Source organism: Lathamus discolor, chromosome 19 (genome assembly GCF_037157495.1).
Source record: "Lathamus discolor isolate bLatDis1 chromosome 19, bLatDis1.hap1, whole genome shotgun sequence".
Taxonomy (NCBI): Eukaryota; Metazoa; Chordata; class Aves; order Psittaciformes; family Psittacidae; genus Lathamus; species Lathamus discolor.
In genome coordinates, this window is record NC_088902.1 from 157,710 (window position 1) to 178,555 (window position 20,846).

Here is a 20,846-nt window from a genome sequence, read left to right on the forward strand (position 1 = left end):
ATCTGGAAGTTGTGTGTTACAAGAAGCTTCTCTGTTCTGCATTTGTCCTAATTTACACTATTTAAGAAGATTTATTATAAAAACTCAATATTCTGCAAACATTTGAAATCTTTCGAGCAAGAAAAGTCATTCAAACTTCTCAGAAAATCTTCTTGTGTAACAGATCCCATTTCCAAATATGGAGAAAAAGAACAGTATATTTTTTCAGATATCTAGAGAGTATCTGTCACATACAATAAAAAAATCATTACTAACATCACTGTCAACAGATAAAGCAAAAGGAACCCAAGATACAAGCCTATACCTTAAAGTGCTACACAAAAAGAATCAAATGCAGATGTTTTCCTACCCACTTCAGACACATCCAGGATTTTGATCTTTCACAGTAATTTAAGATGTACCTGTAGTTTTCTTGTCTTTACGCTCTGGAGCAGTTTGTTGTTGTTGTGAAACTAGGATTAATCAAGTATTAACACAGAAATATATGTTGTTGTAAACTATTATGCCTGTGTGGCAGAAGCTGCTAGTCCATAGGAAGGCTGCCTGGTGATTTATTATCTGTGTTCTTATCCAGAAAGCAACATTTGGTCCCACGCTTTATGTTTCAGACAAACAATTTAAGAACATCTTAACATTGCTTTTACAGTCTTAAAACATGTACATATTTCTTTCCTCATGAAGCCAAAATCTTTTTAAACTGAAGTAGCTCTATTGGAAATTCAAATGTCAAAGTTTCAAAACTGTTTTAACATATTGAAATAGGAGCTACTGAAAACAAAACAGTCTAAAAAGACAATTCTAGTAACATTTAAAATGAACAGAAAAGCAAGATGATGTCAAGTAAAAGCACATGCAGTTTAACAGCTTCAGGATTTCTTTCTTTAAGTGATATCCTTTTGTGAATTATGTATTAAGAGAAAGATAATAAATTTAAAAGAACAAAACTGTATTTCTCTAAAACCAGTATTTCTAATGCCAGACTTTTGTATTTCATTTTGAAACAGCTTTCTATGTAGTTATACCAATCTCAACATTTAAAAATGGGCTGATTTGTCTACTGACTTTGTGTAGCGTAGGGGATGAAATACAAAACCTGCTCTGCAGGTGGATGGAGTTAAGTATCTGGAACATTTATGTGTATAAAGGAAACAAATGTAGTATTAAACATGCTGAGTATGACAGGAAAATGCAACAATGTATTAACTCTGAGAGAATACTACTACTGTGGCTGCACTCATCAGACCATGCTAGGGCACTGGTCAGCTTGTCATTTTAAGCAAAGAACTTCTCAGCTTCTTTCATTTTCCTTTTCCTGTCCACTTTGGAAACTGCTGTCCATCCTGCCTCACGCATCTTCCTCATGGTTGACAGTTTCAGTACAGAGCCTGGGGTCTTCACGTTTAATGTAGCTGGTTTCTAAGAAGAGAAATTAAGTCATTCAGTAGTTTCTATAATCCATTTAAGTAACTGGTTTGTTGTGAAAACAAATGCTAAGGTACCTTTTTTGGTGTCATGGTATATAATTGTGAAGCCTGAGGATAATCCCTGTACAGTTTTTTAAACATTTCTTCCTCCGAAACTAGGCTCTAAAAAAAAAAAAGTTACTTGAACTATGTGCAAAACTATCTTTTTTTTTCCTTTTCTCCTGGGGGGGGTGTGTGTGTGTTAGAGTATTAAATAAAAGTTAGGATGTTACTATGAAGCCTCAACAGCTCAATAAAAACAATATAAAAAGTTATTCTGTGACTGAATAGACTTTTTATAGCAGTACTGTCTGTCATAGAGTTTACTCATTCTGTATATAGAAATGCAGTTCCAGAGAGAACCACTGAAATACAAATATACACATAAATATTGTCTTGGAAACCCCTATGCTTTCTATACATTCTTATATATAGCAGTGTGCACAACAAAGTGTAAGTGTGCTCTTTGCTCTCTGATTTTACCAGGAGGTCACTGTGCTCAGAGCTGTCTGACTGCATGTCCAGCTGGAGCAGCACTTTCTGCTTTTTCCTCATGCTCTGCTCTGAGAGCAGGTTTGTGCTTTCATTCTGCAGTTTCTGTACTGGAGGAGTCTTTATCATGTATGCCTGAGAAAGAGAATACTTGTAATTGTTCATTCTATTTTCAGTGTCAGTTATAGAACATAAAATCCAAACTCATACCCTAGTTTACAGACTGGGTGCAGGAAGACCAGAGACGTGCTGTGGAACAATTCATTATCATTCTATTCAGAATGTGTAGCATAAACCCAGACAAAGGGAAAACAAAGAATAAAGTCCCTTTCTTGCTGCCAAACAAGGAGAATGAACAGGAAGCTGTGGGAGAACTGAGTTTTATGGTTGATTGTATTTAACTTCATCATGCTTATCTACAGAAACTCAGGGTATTCTGAATTGTAGCTCCTACATGCAGCCTATAACCAACAGCTAAGGAAATGCCATCAAACAAACTGCAGTAATAACCTTTCAGAAAGACACTGCTACTGACATCAAGAACAAGGTTGGTTTTACTTAAATAGTTCTTTTTCTAGAAGTTAAACTCCTCAGAGACATTGCAATGGAACCCTGCAATCCTTTTTTTAAAGGATAACAGAAAAATGGCAGTTGTATCTTAACAACAGAAATAAACATCATGTGTGAGCTGCTGACAGGTTTTACATGAGGTTTTACAGTTCTGCTGAAGCAGCCAGGAATACTCTGACAGTTTTTACAGCAACACAAGCTATTTTCTATTCCATAGAGAAAAAAATGTGCCTTTTGAAAGAGACACCACTTTAAAGTAAAAAAATTCTAGAGGCATTATTAAACTCAGAGTCCCTCTAGGATAAGAACTGTTACTGATAATAGACAAGTTAAGGAACTGAGCAAGGAAAATTACACACAGTAGGAGCCCTTATACAAGCTGCTTTTTGATATCCCTATGGAATACATTTTGGGGTTTTGTGGCTATCTACCCTTTAAATCCCTGCTTATCCGAACAAAAAATAAATAAGCAGCCACACAGACATAAGAAATTCAGTCAGAAAAGTAAGCCAAGACCAAATCACTGTTATGAGTTACAGACCTTGAATGATGAACTACCCAGGGGACTCTTTGCAGATACTGAAGGAAGCATTTTAGTCTTTTCCATCACATTGACTTTTGTAGGAATATCGTTTGGAGACTTTTTATTCTTCACATTAACTGATTCATAGTCCAGATCAAATTGAGGTTTAGGAGTCTCAGAAAAATCAGTCTGTATTTTCTAACATGAAAGAGGTTTAAATTAAAAGCATTTCAGTCTCTTTTGTTGAATGTAGATTATCATGAACTTCAGTTAGATTGCACATGTATAAATATTACCAAAATCTAAAGTTAATTAATGATAAGGATAAAGGTACCTTGTGCTTCTTCTCCTTTTCAGGAACCATATTTTGGAGGGCTTTTTTTGCAAGATTCTCCTAAAAAGAGTTGTGATTGGAAGTAAATATTGTATTTGAATTCAGCTGTTGAAATCTTTCTTTGATATTTTCTCCATGCTTCCCCCTCATTACTTACCAATTGAGGAGTAATGCAAAACACTCACTACCACAAGGAATGAGACATAATGACTTCAGAGAACATCAAGCTCTTGAAATCAGACAGCAAGTGAGAGCAAGACTTAGGATCAAAAGTGCACTTCATAGCTCTCATTATTACAGTGCCCAAGACCAGGCAAAGCATGTCACCCAAACTGCTAAATCTAATCTGAACCAAACCAAACCAAACCAAACCTTCTCTTCAATTTCTGCTTTAAGTTGTTCCTTAAGGGATGACACTTCACTTTTCAAACATGAAAGCTCATTCTCCTAGAAACAATTAGATAGGACAGGATGAGCTATGGTTACCCTGGAAAAAAGATCATGGTGCAAAATGAGACAGTAATTAATAGTGACATTCCTTATAAACAAAAGAAAATCCCATTTGTATGAGAGAGCTACTTGTTCATAAGGTTATGCTGAAGGGTGATTCAATCGCTAGAATGGGAGATGATCAAAGAAACAGCTGGGGGAGGATGATGCAACTCTAGATTTGAAGTTTTGTCAGTTTGTTTTTAAAAGAGCTGAAGTAAGAAACTAAGGTAGTTAAGAAATAGGCAGTTGACCAGATCTGTTCAAAGTAAGAACTTCAAACACTTGTGAGAATGAGGGGCGGGAGGTGGAATCAAACTATTTAATACAAACATTTCTTATTCAGTGGGGTAAATAACAGCAAACAGAAATTAGTGGGTTGATCTTTACTGTTCTCTTCCACTGAAGCAGACACTTACACCCCCCAGGTGTTAAACAGGAAGAAGTCTAATATGATATTTATATTACACTTTCAGGACAGTAGCCCCTCCATTGAATTAGTCAGTGCTGAAGAGTTCACCTTACCAATGCTCTCTTTGATGAGAACTGCTCTTGATCTTTTACTTTATAAAGTTTTAATTCAGTATCTTTTTCTTCAACCATTTTATCATATTCACACTATGTTAAAAAACAAACAACAAATTCAAAACATGACTAAATGTTTGAATTATAGATCTACCATTAAATTAAACATTACTCCTTTTTTCAAATAATGCTCTTCTGAACATCTGAAAATTGCTATTAACAAACACTGACACTTCAGCAGAAACTGTGAACCAAAAAAATGCAGAAGCAGTATTACTCTGTGGGCTGACAGAGAATGCTTTGTCTCTAGGCTGTGGTATGTGCTGCAGCACATAAAAGCCATATTATTTGTATTAATGGTACCTGCTAAATATACTGCAAACCAGAGTCATTAGGAATGTAAATTAACATATGTTAAACTGCCAAAGATCCCAAAGTGATCCAAAGTGATCCAACTGAAAGGCCCCAAAACTGATACTGAACCACATGGCATTAGGATGGTACTAAAGGAAGCCTGACTATCAAACTAAAAACATCCTAAAAGCTTAGATAACTGGAATGTATCTGCCAGTAAAGCACGTATTCACAATATGAATTTATTTTTAGATGAGATGCCAGCATATGTTCAACTTTATTTTCTGGACTCGCATCTTTATTAAGAAATTCCACTTTCCAATCTGTAATATTCTGGTTTTTACAGGTTTTTACTTGGCACAGTATTACACATTACACATCACATAAATCAGTCACATCTCTTACCTTGTGCTTTTCCATAAGTGCCACCATTTCAGTTATCTTGTGCTGACATCGGATATCAGTTTCTCTCTGAATTGCAGCTGCTTCATGAGCAAGCAACTTCATCCTTTCTACCTGTTAGTAACAGCTTTCATTTAATTCATGAACAATTATCTACAACATATTTTTTAAAAAAGAATCTTAGTTTCATTATTTTTTATTCCTGTGGGTGCAATATATCTACAATGTAAATCTCATTTAGTGTAGTCTTCATCTGATTTTAAGATGCTTTTCAAATCTCACATCTTTTACACAGATTGTTAAAATAGGCAAATAAACCTAGATTAAAACTACAGCCATTCCCCCAGGGCAGACAAGTGTCATTTCAAACCACACAGCCATTTCAAGCCCTCTGCCCTCACATAGTCAGATATTACCATTCAAAAAGTGAGGGCAGAAAAATACTGGGAAAAGTTACCATCTAATTTGCTTTATGCAGTATTTATACCAAGAACAGAGTTTCTGTGAACAATACCTTGACAAAAAAGTTTTTTTAACTGGCTTTTTATTCCTAAAAGACGTATACAAACGCTTTAGCTTATGGCTCTAAGATACTAAAGCATTGCATACACAAGAATCACAGAATTATAGAATACTTAGGGTTGGAAAGGACCTTAAAATCATCTAGAAGAAGTTCCATTTATGTTGATAAGACTATGTAAGAGCAAGGCTCTGGTTGTTACAGCTTCATAAAAGCAACATACTACAAATATCAAAGGTGCAGTAAAATTAACAGCTCTCACCTCTTCAAGAAGTTTATTTTCATTTACTTTTTTTGCTTCAATGTCCTTCTCATAGATGTCAACTGCTTCCTTATGTTGCTTGTTCATATTTTCCATCTCTAACTCTAATTTATTCACCTTTTGAGAATGCAGAATTATTGCTGTTATTTGTTCAGGAACAAATATGCCAATGATTTATTTTTACCTCTAATGCTCAAGCAGAACAACTCTGTTACTTTTCAGGCATGTGATTGAACTGTTCCCTATTTAATGTTCAAGATTTTTCATAGAATTGAACCTTGGCCTGTAGTGAGTTAGAAAATGCTCGTAGAAACAATGGCAACACCACAATGGGAAAGTCAGACCACACCAGTTTTGTGCAGCTCTGTCAATAACACAGTCCTACAGCTCAAGGCTCTCTTCTGTTTCAGTGGGTGGCATTACTCAACAGTGTTCAGTGCACTAGCAATCAGAAAAAAAGGGACTGCTTAGGAACATAATTCCTTGAGATGTGATGCCCATCTATTATAAATGTTTGATAGCCTTGGCAGTGTCCAGTGACTAAAACTGGAAACACCTCATGGGCTCATTCCTGTAAAAATCTGTATCCCAGATCCCTAAACCAATTAAGAACATTTTTAACATGTACTATCATTAACTACACTGGGACTTCAAACATTCAGTCTTTGTGCTTTACCCTCCTCTTGCACATAGTTATTTAAACCCACCTTCCCTTCATAAATACTTGTCTTCTTGCTTTCTGCAGTAATTTTCTTTTTCAGCAGCTTATTCTGTTAAAATGAAGTAAAACAAACACTACACTTTACTAAGTTCACAGAACTATATAATGATTTCACTGCATCAAGTATTTTAGAATGTTCATTCCAGATTTCAGCAAGCAGATAAGCATTTTTGTTCAGGTTCCAGCTCAATTTTCTAAGCAAAAGAGTGCTCATCTACTGACTTGAATAATACTGTTACTATATGACCTTATGAAAGCCTCCTCATGGGCAACAGCAGAGAATAACAAGAGGGTGCTCAATGGGAAGAAAAACCGAGATGCTGCTGACAAAAAATGTGCAGATGTCATGACAAAAAAAAATACAAGTTATATATTTTTACAGTACAGTTATTAACAACTTGTCCTAATGCACAATTCCGTTCTACTATTGCTAACTGAGATAGGTCACTGTATTAAGGATATCTGTGATACCACGTACTGTACTACAATAAAGTTATTATTTCTTCATCTGCATTTTTCAGAAGGATAAATTGAAAGATGAAGCCATTCCAAGGGTGACTCCTTAATTTACTCAGTTAGGATAAGAAATGTTATAAATTACATAGATATTTCTAAAGATAACACACCAGACAAAAACTGTTGAAAAGTTACCACAAAACACCATGTTTTATGTATATGTGAATTTTAACAACTGTACATACCTCCTGTTGCAACTGTTCAATGCATTTGTTCCTATTTTCTGCTTGTTTCTTTAAATTATTCAACTAAAAGAGATATTTAAACATTAGTTAATAAGATCCTAAAAAATTACTGTCCGTGTTAGAGATTACTGTCAATGTTCTTAAACATGCATTTGCATAGTCTGATTAATTCCAATGGGACTGAAACACATGTGTGACAGTGACTGGACGTTTAACCATAAAGTACTACAAGCATTTTGGTAGCCCAGTACCACCAACATTAGCAGCAGTGCACCAGTTCCTCAGCGGTTATAGAGTTTAGTAAGAAAAGGAAAAAGGAGTAAGTAAGTTCACAATGTAACAATAATCTCGTATGAAGTTCTCGACAACCCCTGCAAAGCTAAATTTTCATACCTTATTTTCTAGAATTTTCAGCTGCTTTTCCTTTCTTGACATTTCATTTTCAATATTCTTAGCCTGGAATTAGAATTATAAACCCTTGATTTTTACAGTAATATTTTGAAATCCATTATGGTGTTAAAAAGAGAGATGTGCTTATGTATTTTCATGATAAAGCACAGGATCTGGCATACATTTTCTTCTCTTTCATCCAGTTTACTTTTAATCTCTTCACCTTTCTTTGCCATCTTCTCCTTCAAAGACTCCAGTTCATTTCTAAATACCAAATTAAAAAGCATCAGTAAATATATATTTAATAACTTTAACTTCTTTTCACTACTATTTATACTTTATTTTCTAAGGAGAGCAGTTAATATTGATGAAAAACTTCATAAATTGTTCCATGAAAATGTTCTTTAAAAGATACAAAGTGACTGGGAAGTCAGTATCTGAACTGGACAGATTTTTGTAAACATGGAAAGATGTTCCTCTTACTGGAGTAAAATTATATTTCAATCTGTAATATTGTAATGCATCTATGAAACATGAAGGCTGCCTGTGTAATGGTTGGTGGTACAGAGACTACTTCAGAGAGTAACACTGAACCAGTTTCACCTTTTCACATTCACTCCATAACCTTTCGTGTCTATTTTTATTTACTCCACCCCTAAGTTAATGCAGAACAAGACAGCTCTCTGTATGTAATATAAAATATAAATATAAAGCTAGGGCAAAAATGGTTCCTATAACAATAGGCATTGCTTATTTGTAGAAACTTCTGCATGGCCAATACTAATTTCTGCTTAGCTATACAACCTAAAAAAATTAAACTAAACATCAGAGAAAGCAGCATATGAACAGAACATTGAAACTAACTGTGCAGGAACAGAGTCTACTTCCTCTAATGACATGTACATTGATATTTGGCTTTACTTGCCTTAGCTGGCCATTTGCTTCTTCCAGGTTTTCAACTAACTGCTTTGCATTTTCTTCTTTTTTCCTACTATCCTAAAGAAAGACCCATGTAAGTAAGATGGACAAAATTCAAAGAGCCATCTGAAAAAATTCAAAGACATCTTAAGCAGCACCTTCACCTCCATTATTCACAAGGGCAACTGTACTTGCTTTATATTTTAAACATAAAAAATAGTTCAGATCCTCTAAATAACCATGTCATATTGTAGTTTCCCACATGATTTGTATTTGAAATTGAACACTGTCCTTTAAAAACAGCTGGAAGTTTACAACTTGCCTCATGACTCTCTTGCAGTTTCTCAAGTTCTGCAGCCATAGCACTTTTCTCCTGTGCTATCTGCTCTTTTTCTAATGAAAGCTCATTGATAGATGCTGTCAATTGTTCATTCTTTAGCCTAATTTAAAACAAATGGTCAGTGAATTAAGAACATGTATTTTATAATTTCCTTTTAAGTTAAATTTATCCAGTACAAAAATGTTACTTCCCACTGAAGATGTCCAGTCACATATTGACAAATTTATAAACGTAAGTACGTAACAGATGTCATACTATGTGCACAGGTTCAACTTTCATTAGAAAGCAATCAGATCATTTCATTGTGTATCGAAGTAACTTCTTCGTAACACACACACACAAAAACCTTAATACTATTAAAAAAAAACATAATCATACGCCTCTTGTTCAAGATCTGTGTTCAGTGCCTTAAACTGGTCTAAATAATTTTTTTCCTTTTCAGCTGTATTGCTCAGTTGGACTTTCAAATCTTGGATTTCTTTCTGCAAAAGAAAAAGGAAGCATGTATCTTTCCATCTCTCTGGGGTGATGAGGAAGCTGTGTTAGATGTTGAACTGATGCAAGTACTAACTGTGTCACTATTGTAAGTCCAACTAGTCTGCAAAGTTACTGACCAAAGTAACTTTAAAATTTAAAGATATTTGTTCACCAAAATAAAATAATAAAAAACCCCACAGAAATGCAGTACTATGTGATAGAATAAGCACATATTTTGGATGCATCTCAAACCACAAAGCAAAACTCTTCCCTCTGAAATCTGCTGCCATTACAAGCTAAGGCAAACCTTGTAATGTGGTGTAGTTCATAATACAGAAATGTTTTGAATACTGTTTCCTCAAAATAACTGGTGATATACTGATACCACAGGCGCTGGCAGGCAGTTGTTGGGAGGTGGGGGGAGCAGGGAAGAGGAGGGGGGAGGATTAGTTTCCAGGCACAGCACATAATGGACTACAGGAATTTTGTATCACAGAAGGCTCTGGAGACAAACAGGATGAGAAGCATGAGTACGGGTGAACAGGAACTATTCCATAAACTGATAGCAAAGACAACTGACAGGAATGTGTCCTCAAACACTCTTAATACAGCTACTGTAGAAAGGAGAAGGCAATGGACTACAGATAACAGTCAGGCTCTTCTACTTTGTATCTTCTGCTGCCATTGTCATGAGCAGAGCGTAGGGTGGAGCACTGGTCTGACTATGTGGTATCTCTTACATTCTTCTAAACAAGTGATAAAGCGTGACGTAACTATTAATAACATGTTATTGTCACTCTTTATTCAGACCTCTCTGATTTGGAGAACATTTTTCGTTTCTTTTTCTCTCTCCTGCAAATCTTCTAAAGTAGCCTCAAGATCTTGCTTCTTCACTAGAAGTGCTTCAACTTTTCCCTGTTTAAGAACATCAGTGAATCTCAGGTCAGGAAATTCAATGCACAGTACATAAGGAACAAAAAACACGGTAAAATGCAAACCTGGTTTCACTCTATCTGTCTTTAGCTGATCGAATTTCTTGTTAGAATTGTAAATACAGATCATGTAAATTAAGATCATAACAAAAATAATCCTGTATTAAAACTGTACTTTATATATAGCTTAGACTTCATAAAAGAAACTGGGCCTGTTTCACAGTGCAATAGGGTTCCCAGAGATCAGATCTAAATACCTAGGAAACTTCCCTGTAAGTAAGAATAGAACACTCCAACAGGAATACATGGAACAGGGTGTTATACCCCGAAAAAGACTTTCTGCAAGCTCTTACATGTTTTCTTAGTATGGAGGGTGCCTCACCATAACTAACACCCCGCAAACAGCAAAATAATCACAACAGATTTGTTAAGTAATTCTCTTCACTGCCAAAAATGAGTAGATCCCTCAGCCTAAAATGTCACACACATGGTGCTCATGAGGTTTGAGCTAATGTTCACCACAGGAAAAGCCCCGAACAGGTAAGGAAGATTAATAGCAACATTAAAACAGATTAGACAGTGTTTTTATATAGTACTTAAGATCCTTCCAAAGCAAGAGAGACTTCAGATGAAAAGCAAATCCCATGAGTCTAATAAAATGAACATTTACCAGTGTTTCTGACAGCTCTTCCAGTTGTATTTCTTTGTCATATTTTAGTTTAGTCATCTCTTCTGCGGCACATGTAATGTAAAATTAATTGAACAGAAACAGTTTTACATATTTACCAGGAGTAGAAAGCATTTATCCCTCTGCAGTACCCAGTTTTCAAAACTTGATGGATTAAGTTCAGAAACTGTAAAGCTAAATTATGACTTAATTGAAATGTAGAGTTGAAAAAAACTATTCAGAAAGACACTAGCAAACATATATTTGAAAAGAAACTAATGATTTGTCTTCAATAAAATCCAGAGGCTATTGTGTTTTTCACAGTCAAATAAACTGTGGACTGACAGAATGGAGTCATCTCCAAGTATTGATACATCGGCATTTTTCCAGACAAAAATATCTGGATTGAAAACAATCACATGGATATGCTGAAAAAACAAATCACTTACCGGTTGACTTCAAAAGGTTTTCTATAGATACTTTCACATTACTGGTGGTGTTTGCAAGTACTGGATACCAAATACACTTTTGCTCTGGAATTCTCAGAGGTCACATCTTGCCTTGTTACAGACAAGCATTAGCAGCTAACTTTGGAATGCTTTTCCTTAGATGGCCTCAGTACGTACAAGGACATAAAATTCTATTTCTCATCTATCATATCAGGACTAGAGATACATGCTGCGCACTGGGAAAACAGTGCTAAAGAGAAAGCGCTTCCTCTGGGGGATAAGCAGTGAAGATCTAGAAATCACAGGATATCAAAACAACATTTAAAGCGAAGTGCTGTCAGTGTGATTCTACATCCAACATGGGGAGAGTGCTCTGCAGGAAAGTTTAATGTAAGTGGTATGTCCCTGCTGCAAGTTACAGAACAAATTCCTGGAATCTGCTGCTTAACAGTGTAACACCACCTCTCTAACAGCTCTTAACTGGAAGAGTGCAGAGAGACCAAAATGACTTCCAGGAGAATCCATGCACCTATGGTCTTACTACTAGAGCTCCGCACAGCACTGCTGTGGGACTGTTGCCAGCTACAACAACTACTAAAGAGAGTCAGATAAGTAAAAATGGATTTCAGTATTCCCAACAGGTACAGGGTGCTGTAAAACCAAAAAACATTCTTATTACCTAGCTCATGTTCTTTCTTTCTATAAACCTTACCCAGTTCAGCAGATTTATTTCTGAGCTCCAAGGTCAGCAGCTTTGACTCATCGTGATATTTCTCCGATCTAAGGAAATGTAAATTGCAAAAAAAAAGTATAGTACAAAGGGCTGCATTTGCAACTTAAAGGATAATAAAAAGTCGGGACAAGGTGCAATGGCCATAAACTAAAACACAAGTTTCACCTCAACATGAGTAAAAACTTTCCATTGGCGGTGGCAGAGCACTGGAACAGGCTGCTCAAGGAGGTTGTGGAGTCTCCCTCTCTGGAGACATTTTATCCTCAGCAGCTCTGTAACCTAGTGTTTTACCTATTCTTGGAATTGAAACTGTTTATTTTACCTATTTTGCTCTTTTTGCAGCAAGCTTTTCAAATTGGAAATGGAAGTCTCAAACTCTTCTCTCAGGGATGCATACAAAGCCTTAGTTTTTTTGCATTCTTCCACCTGTGCTTCTTTTTCTCCAGTCATCTCAATTAATGCTTTCACTGCAGTCTGCAATTCAGTTTCTAAGCTCTTTTGAGTAACCTTCAAAGGAATTAGATAATTTCTAAAGGTGTTTTGCAACAAACAGCTAAAACTATTTCAAATCTAAAGTATCACTAATTATTTATGCAATTAGTCATCTAATCTATTTATACTAGAAAGCTATAAGCAAGCTGTACCTCTGTTTTTCTCAATGAAATTTTGGCCTCTTCCAGTTCTGCCCTCAAATGCTCTTGACTGATCTGGGACTTCTTCAACATTTCTTCTTCATGTCCTTAAGCAGAAAGATACATGCTTAAACTTAAGAAAAAGATGAGATTTACTAAAAAATGCTTGCATTCCTATTTTATAGATCAATATATTCCTTTAACTGAACAAAAGTTACATGAAGTATTCATGTCATAGTTTGTCAGCAGTTTCTGTTCCACACAAAAATATGGCCTGCAAAGACCCAAAATTCTGCTGCTGACTAGTAACAGGGTAAAATTATCATCATTCTGTTCCCTATACTTCTATAACTAACTACATGCTAACGCAGCAGAGAAAGCTCTTACTTTTTGCTTCTTCTAAGTCAGCAATCTTATTTTTTGATTCCTGCAGCTGAGTCTCCATATCTTTTATTATATCATCTTTTTCATCACCCCGTATGGTAAGAGCTGAAATCTGACAAAATTAAAATAATATCATCATGAAGTCTATACAAAAGGACAGATTCTCATTTTGATTGTGCACTCTGTGTGATTAGCAACATACTACTCCCAGTCAAGTTAAACAAGGTGGTCAATCCTAGCCAAATATTGATCAAGTCATATTTCTCAGCATAAAAAAGCTCTACAGGTCAAATTCAAAATATTGATTTCAGCAGACTAAAGATACTGGAACATAACTACAGTTAGTGGAATCCGACTTAAATGCAGCTCCAGCTGATTTTTTTTTGTCCTTTCTACTGATCCTGAGAAACATTCCTTGTTCCTTTGCAATATCATAGACTCATTCATCCATCCTCAGAAAAACCAATAACTCTTGACCTTCCCAGACCCAGATGGGTGCCCAGCTCCTCAGACTGCTGCTTACAAACTAAAAACTCTTATCACAACTAGCTTCCTCAAATTGATTAGTCTTCCCTTATAGTACCTCATCACCAATACAAAACCCTACTCTAATCTCAGATTACTAAACTCTCTTACCAGCCTGTGATCTGATATGCACTATAATCCTTCTTCACACCTTCCTTTTACCAGAGATGAACCACACCTTCCTTAACTATGAGGACTGATGACTGTTTTGCTAATTTTATGCTTCTACACAAGCAACTTGATAAATGTGAGTATGTGTATAGGGAACAAAAAGAGAATCCAGCCCTTACATGATGTTTTTAAATCCTGTCACTAAACTATCCCTTGTTATGATACAGCAGTTTCATTTCACCCTTCCAAAATACAAATAGGTTACAAACAACTACGCACTTTTAAAATAATTGTTTTAATTTGACCTATCAGTCACAAAAGCCAAAAAAGAGTTCAAATATTAAAGAAACCACAAGATTTGTTTCAAAACTGAAGCTGTACATATTAGATTATAAAAGTGAGCAAACCTGCTTTTCCTTCACACTGACTTCCAGTTGGCATTCTTTTTCAAGCTTGTCCACTTTTTCTGCTTCTTCTTTTACTTTTGAGAAATAGTAATATCCACAGTTTATACACGAGCTAAAATATGCTCCAAGTTAAATAGAATTTCAAGTTTAAGACTGCTTATCATTTGTTGTATAAGTTGTTTCCTAAAGAGTAACTGCTGAGGTCATGCTTGAAGTTACTTTCTAATCAGACAAAATAATTTTTGCGCAAGCTTTCCACAGAATTAGTCCATTATTCCATTAATTGTTTAATAGTTTGTTATAAGAAAGAAACATAAATGCACACACAAAAATGAAACAGGCACAAAATATTGTAAAGAAAGCAAATATTTACTTAAAATTTCTGTGGCTGCCCACTAGTGCATTTTCATTTCAATACACCTGTACTTCACTGATAAAACTTAAGACTTTTGAGTGACTATTTGAAAAATAAAGTTTCAAATCTGACCCAGGGGAAAACCAACAAAAGCATTCAGGCATCTAAAAGCAGGCAGCATGAATAAAAGTGAGTCCAGACTGCCAGTGTTAACTGTTCACCACCTCAGCACTTTGTATCTTTCTGGCCTGAAACCCTGAAACAGAATGAAATAAAATCTATGAAGAGCAAAAGTGTTAATCCTGCAGCATCAAAACAATAAACACAGTTCTTACATTTGAAACACATTTCCAGTCTGGTGTTCTCTGCTTGCACACGAAGCTCTTCGAATGCCACTACCATCCTCTAATAAAATTCAATATGTAAGTTCATATAAAACTAAGTACATTCAGTAATGAAGAATAATGTTTATGCTTTGTAAACAGTGTTACAAGCTCATTTACAGTTGTAGGAGAAATTTTGTTATAAACAAAGTTAAAAGCACAAACATATCTTGAGTTAACAGAATGTTTTAACTTTTCAAAGTTCAAAGTTTAAGAATTTCTGTACTCAGGGTCTAAACAATTTCAAGGAAGAAACAGTTTTACTGGTCCGTGTTTGTAGATACCTAACACAATGGAAGGGTTTTGCTTTTCTTTGTTGTCACAGCAACCTATAATTAATATTTAAACATTACAGCATGTACACTCTGACCCGGCTTAATATCAAGTTCATCACTCCCAAACAATGATGTCCCACATTTTTCTATTATAAATACAAAAAATTATCTAATAGAATAACCCGAATATACCTGACCCCTAAACCTGACTGAACACAGCAACCTGTTCTAACCAATCCGCCTTTTAGCAGGGGAGGCTCTCCAGAGGTTGCCTCCAACCTCAGCCATGCTATGAAAGCATCAGATAGGTTAAACAGCACAGAAAGCAGACAGAAGTTATGGCAGTCACCTAATGCCAAGTGGATGATATGTATCTACATCCACCCCAAACACTGCTGCATTTTATCCCATTACTATGCTCTGTGAGATACAAAAATTACTCTTCAAAAGGGACTGAAAATCTGACTTCCTGCATCACACGTGACTGTTCTAATTGCTTTATCAATACAGGACATTCTCTGTACAAACAGTATCACAAGACATGCACGTAACTCAGACAGCTCCACATATCCATATAACTCAGATCACATCTGAGCCTTTTTACAAGCTACATTACTTACCTCAACGTTGTTATTAAGTTCCTCATATAGTTGTCTGGTTTCTTCTCTTTCATGTTCATCTATCAAAGTAAGAACATAGAGTTTTTCCTTTGAAAAAGAATGTCAGCTGTCCAAGCCCTTACACTTTAACAGCATAATAAATTAGAAAAGTAATTACAGGCTCTTATTTAGAAAGCAGGGTGCTAAAAGTTATATAATCTGTGCAAAATGTATGTTCCATTGAAATATCAAGCAAGCTCAGCTTTCAAATTTCCTTTGCAATCTCACTTTTTCTGTGATGTAATTCTGGATCAATTTATGTAACTATATTTAAATTTTGACAGAGTAACATTGTTGAGTATTAATGGATCAAAAATGATAGTGTTTGAATAACTGTAATACAAGGTTTAGCACTGAATTTCTTCCCATCAGCAGGCACCCAAGACCACAGAACTGCTATTACAGAACTGTAACAATATTTCATCTCTACCTCGCATATCTTAACATATCCAAGGTACCTGGATGGGACTGAAGAACATCAGTGGACTGACAACACTTCAGGAGACCTGCACTCCTCTGGAGTGGCTGATAGTGGTTAATCAGGGCTGCTTTCATTGCCTTAAACGAGTAGCAGTATTCAGACACCTAAATAGCTTCCAGGCATGTAACCTTTCAGTAAACTGTCATACCGACTTCAGAAACCCTCTAGATTTAACATTACAAAAAACATACGTGTATTAGTCCTATGACTTCACTTCTAATCTTGCTCTGATGCAGAGCCACGTACAGTTTATCTCAACCAGGAAACAGATTTGCAGTTGAATGACAGCTTCTTTCCTTTGTTAGATTAGAAAAAGCTGGAAGTACCTTTACTTCAACAAATCAAAATTTAAACAGCATTTACATTTGGTGGACTTCTCTGTGAAGTGAGTACAGGTTTCCTTAAGCAGGTTACACAAATGCCTTGAGGCGCTGTTTCTAGAAGAGGGAAAAAATACCATAGTATGTTGTCACAGGAATGCACGGTACTTTGCATGCCTAAGTACTAACACTGTAAACGCCCTGACAAGCTTTATGATTAACAGCTACTAGCACAGTTCTTAGCATGAAAACAAATTATTTTTATAAAAATATATCTGACTGTATTACTTACTCTTTAAAGAGATCTTTATTTTCAGATATCTCATCTTCCAGTTTTAAACTTAGTTTTTCATTTTCAAACTAATTTCATAGGGAACAAACAAAAAACCACACTGTTACTGGAAAATGCACTAGAAATACACTCTCACTTCTCAGATCTCACATGGAAAAGTAATTTCCTGAATCAGAAGACAGCAAAACCCATTTTATCAGGCACTACACACTGAGCCATCTTTTGTTACAGGGCATGAAAGACATAACAATAAACAGTAATTTACCAGTAACTGAAACCCTCACAGGTATGTTGTTCATCCACACATTCACACACTACAGGTGCACACCCTTTCTCAGAATAATCATTTTCTCAAAGCAAAAGCCAAACAATCAGAGACAATTCTGTTACAGAACCAATGCAAACAAACAACAACAACAAAAAAGAAAAATAAATAGTTTTAAATATGTATTTCAGTCACAAAGCTGTCCATCACTACCAGCAAGATTAGAAACTAGGATAAAGCAGAGTGCATTTCCTGTATAAGTTCAAAACAGCATGAGCATACTTTACTGCTACAAGGAAGATGAAAATTTAGTCTTGAACAGGTTTCAGCACACTCACAGTATGATGTGCATGTAAATAATACAAAGATGGAATGCACATTATTAAAATGAGGAAAACTATTTTTAGAAACCAAAATGTTACTTTTTCCTTTAGTAGCAGTAGAGCCATAGGTCACTGGTATCCAGCCAAATGGTTTCTTTGAAGTCATCACATTGAAAGTTCAAAAATACTTCAACCTCTGCAACATTCTTAAATATTTAATTGCATGAATAATATCTTCATACTACAACAGGAAGAACTTTCTCTTTACACATTCAGTGGATATGGTACAATACTGGCCTGCAATTCCTGAATGGCTTTACGCTGTGCTTCAATAATCTTTCTGTTTTCCTGCAGTTTTCTTTCTTTCTGCTTTAGTTCTGACTCTACAGTTAGTTTCCATCGCTTGATCTTCTCAGCCTCTTTGTAGAGTTTTGAGTACAACTCATTCACTGTTTCTACATTCTATTAAAACAAATTCCACAACTTAATCTCAAATGCTATTGAATTAATAATGTTGTAGATAGGTATTTATCTCTTAGAAATATCACAGGAGTAATTTCTTTTCCACAGATGGCGACACAAGCTTATCAAGAACCAATGGTTAATGCTTTGTGCATCCTCTGTGCATGTATTGGCACATCACAGAACAAGGAGGACTCAAAAACAAAAGTGAAAAATACCACACTGCCCTCAGATACAGTAACATTGCTAAACAGATATTCTTAAAGATATGGATAAATGCACTCCATCAAAAGTCAATAAAAGTTTTGCTATAATGATCAGTAGAGCCAGGATTCCTCCCATTCTGCACACCATTTCCTTCTTCTTACTTCAAGAGATACTACTGAGTTAAGTTAAACTGCTTCAGAGATCTTGTCCAGAACTACCTGTGATAAGTTTTTGCAGTTAACTCATACATAAAGCAGGAAGAAAAAGCAACCAACTTCGTGCTCTTTGAATGTCTTTAAAGCACTGTACAAGGAACATTCATTCAGTGGCTTAGGCAGGTAATAGTACGCAGCCCACAAGGCAGATCTGCAGCTTGTTTGAGGTATGGTATCACCTAACACTACCCATGTTTTGGCTGCACCATGGTATTGTAAGAGTCCTGACTTTAATAGCTACTAGGGCTAAAAGAAGTTTAGTCCTCAGGGATATGAAAATCTTTAGGAGGACTGCAAGAGTATTTGTTCCATTTTGTTGCAGCACACAGCATTTTGTATCTGGAAAGCACAGGAAGCTACTGCAAAAAAACTAAATAGCTTTTAGAGAAACATTGGTAGACATGCTGTGAGAAGAATCAAACGCTTGAGGAAACCCCTCCACTAAATTCATTGTTTTATAGATAAAATAAAGCCAGACAAGGCAATTGGGATAATCTGCTTCAATTTTCCAAAGAATACCAACTTCAGTCCTTCTGCCTTTCAAAATGTTCAGAACCAGTTTCACAAAGATGCTTAAGTGCCTAAACCTTATGCTAATTAAAACTCACAGACCTGCTGAACCCAGGACAACCTACCATGCCCTTAAAAAAAAATTAAAAAAAAAAAAAATCACCTTAATATTAAAAGGTTTTTCTCCACTGAATCACAAATACCTTCTCTATGTGACTCAGCTTTAAATAGAAGACAAAAAATTATTATTCCCCTCTGGCTACTTCCTTTAGCCCTGAAATATCTACTGAATAGTGCTTTAGGCAGTGTTTTGAGAACAAATTAAGAGGCCCTAGGAAATGAGATACGCAGAGTTTATACTTATCTGACCTCTTCATCTACCTCAGAGCCAAGTTTTACTTCCTGTGAAATCGCATCTGAAACATGAAGAGATTTTGATCAATGTATTTAATAAAAAATAACAGTGGGAATGTATTTATAAGGGTTCCAGCTATGAAATTGTTAAACAACACATGAAAAATGACAACGATATGAAAAATATATAAAGAATGTGCCAGGTAAATGGCTCATTTTAGGCTTACCAGGGTCAGTGATTTCACCACGGTTTGGTGTACTCATTACAAACGGCAAATTAAAATCATCATCTGGGCATTTGTTAAACCCCTGCACAAATTAAAAAATTAGTTTCTGATATGTAGATTTGTAAAGAAGGATTAGAAAAACCGGGAAAAAAAATAACATGAGCTAACATGAAAATAGACTTTTCCGTTAATGAATCAACTGCCCACAATTTGCAAAGTCCAAGGTATTGGTAATGGCTTTGGCACTCTCTCATGTGGTTCTTACTTCACAGTGGCTTTTCAAACTGTTGGTCTTACATAGATTGTTTTACAGACTACGCTGTGGCCAACATGGAAGCTTTTGATGACAAGAATTTATTAGCTGCTGCATGCCTGTACACAGTTCATGGCAAAGGACTCACTAAGCAACATGATTCCCCCCCCGCCCCCGTCCAGTACTTGATACTTACATTTTACTTTACTCCCAAAAGTACTTTTAAAACACACCTGCTTATGTTTAGCATGAACATTCCACTTTACAAAGCATCACAGAAATGTGCCTTGTAAATAGTGTAACTCATCTCCTGTCAGAATACCGCACAGGAATCTAAACATAAGGCACCTAAACATGAAAAAGTATCTTGTTGAATTCACGTAACTCAGAGCATAGACACAGAACACTTCACTGCACGCTTGATCGGGCAGGACCAGTAAATCAAAGCCAGTAGGGGTATCTGAGTGGTGCGCATCCCACTTACTATCTGAATTGCCCACGTCAGACATGTTTTATCCCTGGTGATGCACAGTTAAAACACACGACAGATGCTCAAGAAGATGATTCTTTTCAGTTTTTATAGGAAAAAAAGGTAAAAGTCTTTGAAATTAAAACCTGAGGCGTTCACCCCCCAGCACCAATCTCAACAGTTCGCAGAAGAACGAGCTCAGCGCCCACACTTCACGTATGTACGTGCCTTCCAGGAGGGAGGCTCGGGGCTGGAGACCGTGGCAGCTCCTCGGAAGACCCTCCGCTCTTCCACCGCTCCCACCCCGCTCCTCAGCCGTCGCCTCCGGAGCAACACACGGTAAGGCAGGCGGCAACGCCATTTACCTGACACAGCCCCGTCGCCCGAGCGCTCGCCTGGGGTTTGACTGCAGAGACCTGGCCGCTGCTCAGGCGCGGCGGCACGAACAGTTTGAACGGCTTTTCTTTTTCCATGG

At 36.2% G+C, this 20,846-nt stretch overlaps 1 protein-coding gene across 4 annotated transcripts; it reads right to left on the minus strand.

Annotated features, from left to right (window-relative positions):
- Positions 1-9: 9 nt before the first annotated feature.
- Positions 10-20,846, minus strand: SYCP1 (synaptonemal complex protein 1). Of its 4 annotated transcripts, XM_065698762.1 has the most exons (31): positions 20,737-20,846; positions 19,650-19,731; positions 19,438-19,484; positions 17,972-18,136; positions 17,087-17,154; positions 16,838-16,911; positions 15,955-16,013; positions 15,012-15,081; positions 14,322-14,395; positions 13,282-13,390; positions 12,907-13,001; positions 12,585-12,769; positions 12,242-12,309; positions 11,084-11,145; positions 10,292-10,396; positions 9,383-9,486; positions 8,987-9,104; positions 8,672-8,742; positions 7,929-8,010; positions 7,750-7,812; positions 7,357-7,419; positions 6,642-6,704; positions 5,935-6,051; positions 5,156-5,266; positions 4,397-4,489; positions 3,755-3,829; positions 3,383-3,442; positions 3,067-3,246; positions 1,947-2,090; positions 1,500-1,586; positions 10-1,416 (listed from the first exon to the last, which is right to left on the minus strand). In XM_065698762.1, exons 1-31 carry the CDS (start codon positions 20,842-20,844, stop codon positions 1,273-1,275), a joined length of 2,946 nt encoding a protein of 981 aa, XP_065554834.1. In that variant the 5' UTR covers positions 20,845-20,846; the 3' UTR covers positions 10-1,272. The 4 variants fall into 4 exon arrangements, with proteins under 4 accessions (XP_065554834.1, XP_065554831.1, XP_065554832.1 ...); XM_065698759.1 differs by lacking the exon at positions 17,972-18,136; XM_065698760.1 differs by lacking the exons at positions 1,947-2,090; positions 17,972-18,136.